Source organism: Saccopteryx bilineata, chromosome 1 (genome assembly GCF_036850765.1).
Source record: "Saccopteryx bilineata isolate mSacBil1 chromosome 1, mSacBil1_pri_phased_curated, whole genome shotgun sequence".
In the NCBI taxonomy this organism is placed as follows: Eukaryota; Metazoa; Chordata; class Mammalia; order Chiroptera; family Emballonuridae; genus Saccopteryx; species Saccopteryx bilineata.
In genome coordinates this window covers 86,934,255-86,946,780 of record NC_089490.1, presented here as the reverse complement: position 1 = coordinate 86,946,780, position 12,526 = coordinate 86,934,255, and the positions used below count along the sequence as shown (strand labels likewise).

Here is a 12,526-nt window from a genome sequence, read left to right as displayed (position 1 = left end):
CTGTAATAAAATATGTTCATCAAATAAAATGGAAGATTACAAAGTAAAACAACAATAAAACATCTTAGTCATCCACTGTTAATATTTTGGGATATTTGTTTATAATCATTCTTCCATGCAGAAGACAAGTTTAATTTTGCAGAGTTGTAATCATACTGAATATACATTTTATATCTTGTTTCAAAACATTTTCATGATCTCATAAGTATTTTCCACTCATTTTGAAAAACTGCCAAATGGAATACTAATTCTGATACATGGTGTCATAGCTTCAGTTCCTTAAAGTCCAATGTCTTCATTTCTGCATTTCTGAGACCAGGCAAACTAAACCATTTCCTCAACAGTCCCAGAGTCACCCCACTGCCTGGCGTTCATGTTACACTGTATATAATGTAACCCCAGATCTGACTCCAGGACCTGGGCTCTAAACCTCTGCACCAGAAAATTTCAAACCATAGGTCAAGGTCATTAGTGCTCAGGAGCAGCAGAGGAGGGGTTAGGACAAGGTAGGGCAGGGTAAGGTAGAGCCCAGTAGAAAGAGAATATCAAGTATCAGAGCACACTGCATGTAGTAAAGACCTGGTTCTGCTTTGCCTGGCCCTTGTCTGCTGCCTGAGCTCTGATGGGGCAGCCTGTGCCAACCCTGGGGTGGTACTGAGCTCTCCAGGAGACGGTTTAAAGTAGCTGGGGGCCTGGGGCCTACTACCCCATCTTCAGGGGGCTGAAAAACTTCTCTGGCTGCTGTGGAAGATGCTAGAACAGGTGTTGGACACTGCAGGCCTTCACTGCCATCAGAAGGAGGTGTATCTTCTAAGTCATCTGAAGGAATGAGCAGTGGCCAAGGCCACAGCAGAATACAGGACTGATTAAGAAAATACGTAGGGTCCACAGACCAAGGCGTGAGTACTAGCTTTCCCACTTCCCAGCTAGACAAATTACTTCACCTCTCTTAGCTACAGCTATAAAACGAAGATAATAACACCTAATTCATAAGAGCTAGTATAAGCATAAACAAGAAAATGATATATTTTCACATATAAAAGTGCTCAATAAAATAGCAACTGCTTGGCTTCGGCTGGCTGGCTCAGGAGTAGAGTGTCGGCTCAGTGTGTGGATGTCCCGGGTTTGATTCCCAGCCAGGGCACAGAGGAGAAGCGCCCATCTGCTTCTCCATCCTTCCCCCTCTCCTTCCTCTCTGTCTCTCTCTTCCCCTCCTGCAGCCGAGGCTCCACTGGAGCAAAGTTGGCCCGGGTGCTGGGGATGGCTCCATGGTCTCTGCCTCAGGTGCTAGAATGGCTCTGGTTGCAGTGGAGCAACACCCCAGATGGGATTGCCCCCTGGTGGGCTTGCCTGTTGGATCCTGGTCGGGCACATGTGGGGGTCTGTCTGCTGTCCCCAGCTTCTCACTTCAGAAAAATACAAGAAAAACAACAACAACAAAAAAACCCACAAACAAAACAAAAAAAAGCAACTGCTCTAACTGGCTCGTATTTACTCCCTGACTGCTTGAGAAGCAGTCCAGGAAACGGTGCCACGCCATACAAACAGGCTGGGGTGTGGGCCAGGCTGTTCTTTCTCTGCCCTCTGCTGTGTTCTCTAACACTCTGGGCACTAAAACAGTGTAGTTTGCTACTGCTTTGGTTCCCAGTACCCATGGCCTCATTCTTCTCATTTACTTTAAGAATTAATCATGATTTTCCTTAGAACAAAAAATAAATTAAAAAGGTAAGGCAGTAACAAAAGTCTTGGAAGTAAACCTCAGCCTGTGGCCCTCCCTTGGGGAGGTTCTCTTCCCTTGTCTTTTACGTGAAAGACAAAAGTGAAGAAGATGAGAGGGGGAAGCATGTTCTGGCAACTTCTCGATCTCCACCCACACTAGGCAGCAGACTATCCCCCTGAGGCCCCCGAGGGAACTGAAACCAAGAGGGGACAGGCAGCAAGCCAGGTACTATAGCATGAACCTGGGCTCAGAGTGGGGCCCAGCTTCTGCTTCCACAGCCTCAAGTGGACACTGGTTGTTCAGGGTGCATGAAGACAAGTGAATGCCCATCCTGAAGAGGTGTGGGCAGTGTAGCCACCAACATGGAGGGACCACAACTGGTGTTCATGTCCTAACATCCACAAAAGGTTAAGGTGGATTTAAAAATGGGAAAATAGCCTGACCTGTGGTGGCGCAGTGGGATAAAGCATCAACCTGGAACACTGAGGTTGCCGGTTCAAAACCCTGGGCTTGCCTGGTCAAGGCACATATGGGAGTTGATGCTTCCTGCTCCTCCCCTTTCTCTCTCTCTCTCTCTCTCTCTCTCTCTCCCTCCCTCCCTCCCCTCTCTCTAAAAAAAATCAATAAATAAAACATTAAAAAAAAAGATGAAAAAAAAAATAAAAACAGGAAAATATCAGTGGTCTCCAAAGCAACAGGATCAGTGATCATTACATACTCTTAAATGAAGTAAAGGAGAAAACTCATTCTGATCATGATCGGTAAGCTGGGAGATGGCTAGGGGTGGGGATATCGTAGAAAAGGCTGCATTTTTTATTTAGAACTGTGAGGGCCTGGCCAGTGGTTCCATGGATAGTGCGTCAGCCCAACATTTGGACATCCTGGATTTGATTCCCAATCAGGGCACATATGAAAAGCAACCATCTGCTTCTCCGCCCCTTTTCCTCTCCCCCTTCTCTCCCTCTCCCCATCCCACAGTCAGTGGCTCAATTGGTTTGAGCATGGCCCTGGACGCTGAGGACAGCTCAGTTGGAGCGCATCAGCTTCAGGCACTAAAAATAGCTCAGTACTCCAGCATCGGCACCAGATGGGGTTGCTGAGTGAATCTCAGTAAAGGTGCATGCAGGAGTCGGCCTCACTATCTCCCTTCTCTCACCTTAAAAAACAAAACAAAACAAAAAAACTGTGAGGCAAGGGCTAACTCTGGAGGCATGCTAGACTGGAAGGAACATAACTAGCAATGAAGAGGCTCTGACAATGTTCTTTGGAGGTCCTCAAAAATTTGGTGCCTTACCCTGGCCCGCTCCAAGCTCCTTCTCTGTTCATGAAATGCAGCTGGACTTTTCAAAGCTGTTGGGAGAAGAATCATAAAATAATTGCTTTATTAGTGAAGCAGCATGTCAACTACTACAATTTACTGTGAAGAAAGCTTCTTAAATTCAAGGTTATTTTAGAAGTACTATTAATATCAGCTGAAATGAAGAAGAAAATGGCACCCTAGAAAGCATATACCTTCATGGTTCAGCTACCCCACTAAAACAACTTTAGCTACTTTATTCCTAATGGGAGTAGTCACTGTCCCAAGTTTGGGTTCTATAAAGTATACCCACTGAACATAACTTTAAAAAATCATCCTGGACCCATTAGCTGTATAATCCTCATTGATTGGTCAACCTCCAAGAACAGCTAGCAGTGGCCTCACCTTACTCTCAGGGAGACGGGGAGATGGGGACCCAGACAGGATCAGTGCTGCCTGTGGGGTCCACCTGACTTCAACCTCATGAAGAACCACAAAGTGACCAAACTAAATGGGGCGGTTAAACAAAAAAGATGTCTACTTGGGTGCCATTTCCTTCTTTACTTCAGCTGATATTAATAGTGTTGCTAAAACTGACTTCAAATTCATCTCTAAGGACTAAAGGGACTTCACAGTGATTGTACGTTGGACCCTAGTACACAAACTCAACCAGCAGCTGACAAGAAGAGCTCACTGCAGCCCCTGTCAAGGACTAGGACCACAGCTCTCAACTCAGCAAACAATGCTGAAGGACCTTACACAAATGTGGCATCTTGAAGAGAACTTGGCTATAAAGGACAAAGGATGAGTTGGGATACCCTGAAGATAAGAGGGGGAAAGGCCTGACTCACTTCTAGTAGGGAACAATAGCAATAATAGAGATATTTACAAGACAGTGGTCAGTTTCACTTCTGCTGCCCCACAGAACTTCAGAACAGCTGTGAAACTGTTTGAGGAGATAACTCTTGCTGCCTGCTGGCTGTGGTAGGAGTGCAAGGGTAGAGAGATGCTAAAAGTAGTAAGAGCATAGATATGACCCTATCCTGCCTGAGCCTTTGTACTTCCTCCCTCTATTCCAACTCCCCTCACGGGGTGGGGTGGGGGGGTGGCCCTCAGCAACAGAAATACCAGAACAAAGCTCCAAATGTCCCAAGATTACTTTTTTAAAATTATTTTTTAAATCTTAGCATAAAAATAGAATCTTAAAAGATCAGTTGAGAGCCCACCCCATCTTCTAACACCAGGGGGAGCTCTAGATTTAACAAATGAGCTCTAAGAAAAAAATAGCACAGGCTTCCTTGCCAACCAACCAAATATTCCAGGGCACTATCCAGGCTACCCCAGCTCTGCTCTGGGGATCTTGTGGCATTTCTGTGGGTAAGCAGACAGCCCCATGCACCTGCTTCTCGTGGGTAAGGCTAGTTCAACTCCAAAATCAGTCTCCAAAAGCCCTGATACGCAGGAATCTGTACTAGACATGACGAACCAGCAGGGAATAAACATGCAATGTAGCTTACTCTCACCTCAGAGTTTATCACATGGATGAGACAGTAGGTTCAAAAAAAGAAAAACAGTGTCTGCCCCACCCCACCCCCAGCTTCCTTTCTGCCTTATTTTTCTCCATAGTACTCAACACCCGCTGCCATTCTTTACAGTAATACACATATCTTTCTTATTTATTTTCAGCCTCCTACCATTAGAAGCAGCTTCATCAGGTCTTGACAGGGGTTTTGTCCATTTTTTTTTTTTTTCATTTTTGACAGTATCCCCAGTATCTAGAGTACCCAGCACACAATTCATCAATGAATTAATGAATATTCTCTAAGAAATGGATACAAAGTATACACGTGACAGAAAAACTAGAGGGTTCTGTGGTGGAGTGCTAAATTTTCATTTAGACGGCCAGAATGATGGCTGTCATCTGGGTTCAAAACCTCACAGAAGTCCCAGATAGAAAAGGCATGCGTGTTCTTGTCCTGGGATCAACTGATTACTACTGGTGTGACACAGGGTCTGACTGCTTTGGGATCTCATTTTCTCCTTCTGTAGAATGAAAGTCAGTCTGCCTCCCAGAAATCTTGCAAGAGTCATACAAGAGAGCAAGCGCTCTGAGTGGCTCATTTACCGACGCCTTGAAGGTGCTGCTATCATCAAACACAGGGACTGCGTTGAATCATGGATTCGATTCCCACAGGCCAGGTGGTTTCTGAACCACAGCCACACACTGTCTAAAATCCCAGCTGGCTTGCTGCCTCAACAACCTATATTGGCTATCCCAAGGGCTAAGGCACAAATCCAACTTCTGGAAAAACAACTAACAAAGCCCAGAATTCGGTGGAAGGGAAGTGTATCATCTTCATGTTCCAGAAGGATGATGCAGCACTAATGGGGTTAAGTGACAGGTGAACTGGCTGTAGTCAGTATACATATGACCTCCTGTTTGGTTCCATTGAGTTAAGGAAGTTTTCATGTAATACCAAAGAAGAGATTGATATTTACTGAGTGCCTACTTGTGTAGCAGGCACTGTTCTAGATATTATAATAGTCCTAAAGATGCCATATGGTAGGTAATATTACATTTCACAGATAAGGACAGGCTCAGGAAGGGCAGGAAAGGCTAGTCAATGGCAAAGTTAGGATTACAACCTAACTCTGTCTCACTCTCAAGTCAGAGTTCTTTATAGTCCTCTTCGTTAGTTTCTTAACTTCTTCAAAAACTAGAGAACAATGACCCTATTGGATGGGGAGGCAAGGATGCTTCAATCACACATATTGCTGAGCTGTAGGGCTCAGGGCAGGCAATGTGGAAAGGTCAGCTCAGCCACAGTACGGAGCACAAAGAGGTGTACAGAAGGCTCTCAAGAGGGGTTCAAAGTGACCACAGGCACAGAAAGCCATGGTTCAAAATCCAGGGCTTCCTGTGGAACTTAAGGGGTAGACTTCAGCACTGATACCAGGAGATGAACTGGGAGAGAAACGAGAAGACCAGAAGAATTCATTATCTGCTCAGGGCCTAGTTAAAGAGAACCAGAAATGAGAACCAAGAAAAGAATTCAAGACAATAATTACCAACCCCAAAATACAGTTTAATTTTGTAACAACAGCAGCAGCATTATAATTTCATCGAATCCTCTTAACAACCTGGTGGTAGGAACCAATATTCCAATTTTATACATGATAAAACCAATACTGCAGCAAGCTGTGAGGTCATTCATCAAGTGGTAGATCCCAACCCAGGTCTAGTTCTGTTTTCCCTTTCTTACTTTTCTAAACCTTCAACAACTGCATTTCTCTTAGTCCTTGAAGAGTCCACCCACTTTGTGCTGCTCTTTCCCCCCTTCTAACTCTGCTCTATGACAGCAAGGTCAGCAATTCAATAGCTAATTCTAACAGGTAAAAGGGGCAATGATCCCTCTTTCTTTCAGGATACGGTCAAGACTCCCATAAGGCACTTCTCAGGTTCATTTGAGGACTGGAGCTGAGGCAGCCAGTGCTCGCAGTACACTGGGGTGTAGGGTTGAGAGGGCACCCCTATGCATGTCCTGCCAACTTTGTTAAAAGCCACCACTGTGGAGGACAGGAAATGTCAGGGTGACAAAAAGGTAATCCCTGGGCTTTCTTGACATAGGAGCAAATGGCAGTCGTCTCTAGCTTCCATGCTTAGGGGATGAAACACAAGGAAACTCAGCAAAGTAGAAAACAGGTTTTAAACTTTAGGCTTCCGTCGGCCTAGCGTGGGGAGGACCCCGGTTCGATTCCCGGCCAGGGCACACAGGAGAAGCGCCCATTTGCTTCTCCACCCCTCCGCCGCGCTTTCCTCTCTGTCTCTCTCTTCCCCTCCCGCAGCCAAGGCTCCATTGGAGCAGAGATGGCCCGGGCGCTGGGGATGGCTCTGTGGCCTCTGCCTCAGGCGCTAGAGTGGCTCTGGTCGCAACATGGCGACGCCCAGGATGGGCAGAGCATCGCCCCCTGGTGGGCAGAGCATCGCCCCTGGTGGGCGTGCCGGGTGGATCCCGGTCGGGCGCATGCGGGAGTCTGTCAGACTGTCTCTCCCTGTTTCCAGCTTCAGAAAAATGAAAAATAAAAAAAAATAATAAATAAATAAATAAATAAATAAATAAAAATAAACTTTAGGCTTCTGCTGGTTGTGGAAAAATCCAGAAGACTCAATGTTAAAACCCATGAATATGTCTGACCAGGAGGGCTCATTCATCTTAGACCTCCACCTCCCTCCTCTGTGTTGCCTTCATGGTTTTGTCAGAGGACCCAGGAGCCAGGATGTTACTCAGAAATTTTTTCCCCAGAAACTCTAGAAGGCAGTCTCTGAAAGAGAAGCCCCCAAAGCTCACTGCAAACCCCAGGGATGTGCAAACTATACACAGCAGTAGACATTTCTGGCGTCAGAAGGCAGTTCTTGATCTTCTACTCCAGGGGTCCCCAAACTACAGGCCCGCGGGCCGCATGCGGCCCCCTGAGGCCATTTATCCGGCCCCCGCCGTACTTCCGGAAGGGGCACCTCTTTCATTGGTGGTCAGTGAGAGGGGCATAGTTCCCATTGAAATACTGTTCAGTTTGTTGATTTAAATTTACTTGTTCTTTATTTTAAATATTGTATTTGTTCCCATTTTGCTTTTTTACTTTAAAATAAGATATGTGCAGTGTGCATATGGATTTGTTCATAGTTTTTTTTATAGTCCAGCTCTCCAATGGTCTGAGGGACAGTGAACTGGGCCCCTGTGTAAAAAGTTTGGGGACCCCTGCTCTACTCCCACTGCCTGGGAGCTGCTTCTGTCAGAACACTCACACAGCTCGATGTGAACAATGGGAAGTGTGCAGCACGTCCTGAAAGGAAAATAGCCAAGCTCCCCACAAAAGTCAAATGCACAGAAGTGGCTCAGAGGTGTGGTGTTCTTAATCACAGTTTCAGTTCTAGATGTGGGTCCCACCCCTGGTTGGCTAAACTACCAATTCATATTCTGATCCCTCTCTCCAGAGCCCATTTTCTTTCTCCCCTTACACATTTGCTGCACTAATTAAATAAGGTCATTGTGAAATAAAAAGAGAAATGTTTTCAACTTTCTTTTTAAAAATATAGTCATCCTTCAGTAACCATGGAGGACTGTTTCCAGGACTCCCCGCAGACACTGACTACCCTATATAAAACGGTGAGGTATCTGCATACAACCTAAGCGATCCTCCCTTATACTTTAAATTCTCTCTAAATTACCTATAATACCTAATACAATGCAAGTGTCACATAAATAGTCATTATACTGTATTGTTTAGGGAATAATGACAAGAAAATGTCTGTATCTGTTCAGTACAGATGCAAACATCACCTGGTACATGTCAGCAACCACATGACATTTTTTTCCTGGACAGTTTTAGCCCAAGGCTTGTGGAGCTCATGGATGCAGAACCAGGAGATACGGAGGACCGGCTGCACTGCCATCCACTTCTATGAGGGAGCTCAAAGCTGTGCTTGGTGTGTCCACAGGCTCTGGGGCTCACAATGCAGTACTCTGGGACTGAGCGCTTTTGAATTAAAGCTAGCACTGAGGAAGTATGAGGACCTTTGAAAACCAACCTATCACATTAATTTAGGACATTAAGTAGCACTGTCCTACCACTGGCCTCAGTTTTATTTTAATATGAAAGTAATTGAAAGTCTAGGATCCATAAAGCAGTTCTGGAAATAAATCTCAGCAAGAAGGATAGCAATTAGCCATCCAGGCTTATTTCCTTATCATTATAATTAAGAAATATTTACGAGGTGCCTGGGTCTGAATGTCACTTTATTAGGTGCTGACATAAAAATAATGGTTCTCTGCCTGACCTGTGGTGGCGCAGTGGATAAAGCACTGACTTGGAACGCTGAGGTCGCTGATTCAAAGCCCTGGGCTTGCCCGGTCAAGGCACATACAACAAGCAACCAATGAACAACTAAAGTGAAGCAACTATGACTTGATACTTCTTGTTCTCTCCCCTCCTCTCTGTAAAATCAATAAATAAAATTTAAAAAATAATAATAATGGTTTTCATCCTGCCAGAAGCTCTCCACCAATTCTGTATTCAGAGGAACTCAAAGGCTAGGAACACAATATAGTTAATGGAGGTCAGCAGACTACCATGGTCCATGGAGCCCCTCTTCCAGGCAGGCCTGCTGGATCTTTTTCCACTGCAGAAGCAGTAGGTACACACAGCACATCGTGGGGACCGTGTATGTGTGGGAACAAACATATTTAACAACCTAGATGTGTAACTAGAAACAGACTCATCCATCTACCTATCCAATGACCAATTCTTAAGTAACTACAGTTAAGTCCTCACTTAATATCATGGATAGGTTCTGCAACTTTAAGCAAAACGACACATCATGAAAGAAATTTTATCACAGGCTAATGATGTTAACAAGAATTCAGTTCCTACAGCATCTCATCAACATTATAACAAAATGATGCTGAGTGAAGCAAAGGTCCCGCTACAGTACGCTAGCTACTGAGAACAAGAATATATAGTCCAGGTTCCAGCTTTCACAGGCAGCTCATGGTCTGCTTAGGAAAAGAAAAACAAATACTTACAATACAGGATGGAAGTACAATTGTAGAAGTAATTTAAAGAGCTACATAGGACAAAAGAGGCAACATTCAGCCTGAGGGAAGTGTATGAACTTTCCAGACAGATTTTTTTTTTTTTTTTTTTTTTTTTCTTTTTCATTTTTCTGAAGCTGGAAACAGGGAGAGACAGTCAGACAGACTCCCGCATGCGCCCGACCGGGATCCACCCGGCACGCCCACCATGGGGCGACGCTCTGCCCACCAGGGGGCGATGCTCTGCCCATCCTGGGCGTCGCCATGTTGCGACCAGAGCCACTCTAGCGCCTGAGGCAGAGGCCACAGAGCCATCCCCAGCGCCCGGGCCATCTTTGCTCCAATGGAGCCTTGGCTGCGGGAGGGGAAGAGAGAGACAGAGAGGAAAGCGCGGCGGAGGGGTGGAGAAGCAAATGGGCGCTTCTCCTGTGTGCCCTGGCCGGAATCGAACCCGGGTCCTCCGCACGCTAGGCCGACGCTCTACCGCTGAGCCAACCGGCCAGGGCTTCCAGACAGATTTCACAGAGAAAATCCAAATGAACAGAATCACCACAGGCAGACAAGGAAGAGAGCTGGGAGGTCATCTGAGGCTGAGGCTGAGACTGAGGTTGAGGCTGAGCAAGAGCAAGAAGGGACGAAAGTGCACAATTTCAAGGGTGGAGTGAGGAGTTCATGTGGGGACAAAGAGGCTGGAAGGGGAGGCAGGGCCCAGCCCAGAAGAGCGTAAATGTATTAATGCAGGGACTTCTGTACCTGGGAAGATTTAGCAGACATGCTTTTCTCTATTCTTCCCATTAAGTACAACTAAAAACTCTGCACACTGTATGTAAAACCAGTATCAGCACGTTCTGAAAGGTGGAGAGAAGGCAGACTGGCTGAAGAATGACACAGCGGTGAGTTTCCTGGGTTTCCTTTTGCCTCATACACCCCAGACCTGGAACTGAAGAAGTCAACCATCTGGAAAACGCCAATGAAAGCAGACCAAAAAACCCCCAACAAAATTCTCACTAGTTAAAGGGCCAGGGAAAGGGCAGCCTAACAAGACTAAAAACTTTTAGACAATAATCATTCTATTCCAGCCAGATACCAGGAGAAAAACAAAAAAAGCAAAAAAACGTGGTCTCACCCCCACCAGGAAAGGCCAGGTGAAGGCCAGCCTTCTCTCCTTGCAAGGCTGTAATGAAGCACCGTAACACCCCTGGTCCAGTGGTGTCAAAGGCGGCCAGGGTTGCATGGAGGGAGGCAGGGGAGTTATTTCTAACTTGATGTTTTGTGTTGAAAAGTAAAATGAGCAGAAGCACACCTGGTAATTGGCATAGATTCATGTCGCCTCCATGCCTACACTCAAAAGCTCTGCTTCCTGCACCCCTTTTTAATTTTTAATTTTTCAAACTCCCAAATGCCAAAAGAATAACGAACAGCCCTATAACTTTGACCTAGATTCACCAGTTATCTTTTAGTCACATTTGTTTTACCTCTCTTTCTCATCTGCACACAGGTCCACACAAATGTCTGTTGTTTATGTAATCATATGCAGGTTAAACGGAGATAGCAGTCACTTTTCATCCCTAAATTCTTCAGTACACATTTCCTAAGAACAAGGACATTCTTTTACATAACTAAACATCTTTATCACACCTAAGAAAGTTAATATTAATTCAATAATACAACCTAATTTATAGTCCCTATTTGGATTCCTCAATTGCCCACAAAATGCCCTTAATAGCTACCTGATTCCGACCCTTGCCATTCTGAGATTTAATCAAGTCACACACTATATTTCCTTATCTTCTCTTTGCCACAGCCTAGAACAGTACTCACAATTTCTTCATTTTTCATGGCACTGAATTAGGTATCTAAGCCAGCTGTCTTGCAGAAAGAATGTCCTATATTTTGAATTGTTTCCTCAAGATTTAGGTTAAATATTTTTGGCAAGAAAACTACATAGGTGATATGTACTTCTTAAGATCAGGAGGCACACAATATCATCCTATCCAACCACTGACAGTGCTAAAAGTTTGAAAGGTGACACCAGAGCTTTTTACCCTTCGTAATTAATATGCTATCTGTGGGGTGACATTTTGAGGACATGTTAAAATCTTGTTCCCAAACCACTATTTAGCTAATAGTTTTAGCATCTACTGATGATCCCCGCCTGAGATCAATTATTACAGCAGGAACTGCAAAAAAATGAGAGTTGCATTTTTACAAGATCACTCTAGTAGTGGCCACGTAGAAGAACAAAATGGAACGACTAGGTAAATGGTTGTGCCATTAACACTCCCAGACTGGAGATACAGGGGGATAAGATATGGGCAGAGCGAGAGAACTGTTCAATTTTGGGCGTGAGTTAACTGTGAGATATCTTATTAAGAGATGTGCAAGTGGGGGGTGGGAGGTGTATACACATATGTGTGCATACGTCATCATCTAGGGATAATGGGATGCAATATGTTGAGACAGAAGACAATACAATACTTCCCAGGCTGACTATGAGGAAATCACAGAATTTGAGCATAGGTGAAGAAGAGAGCCCAGGACAGGAACCTGAGGCTAACAGGAGGGAGAGGGTTAGGCAAAGCAGATGTCAGGAGTAAGCTTCAAGAAGGGTGTAGGCAAAAAAAAAAGAAGGGTGTAGGCAGAAAGAAAGAGATGTTAATAGTGAGCAGGCATACAAAGTAAGGCTGGCAAAGTCCAGAGGATTATTTATACTTAGGATATGGCTAGTGGACTCAGCTGTACCAGTGGGTTGGTGGGGACAGAAACTAACTACAACTGGACGAGGAGTATGTGGTGAGAAAGCCGAGTCCAGAGGTTTATATCCCCGAGAGGTTAAGATGTACTAATAATTCATTACTCACTCACTTTCCCAACAAGTATTTATTGAGAGCCCCAACGTGTCAGACTATGTTCTGGTGC

At 45.0% G+C, this 12,526-nt stretch overlaps 1 protein-coding gene across 3 annotated transcripts in view; it reads right to left on the bottom strand.

The window, feature by feature from the left end:
• MRTFA (myocardin related transcription factor A) overlaps nt 1–12,526 on the bottom strand; it is a 109,490-nt gene that overhangs the window by 18,815 nt on the left and 78,149 nt on the right. For all 3 annotated transcript variants that reach the window (XM_066257272.1, XM_066257255.1, XM_066257266.1), the window contains exon 3: nt 3,015–3,070. In XM_066257272.1, coding sequence (XP_066113369.1) covers nt 3,015–3,070 — 56 coding nt within the window. The remainder of the gene's footprint in view (nt 1–3,014; nt 3,071–12,526) is intronic.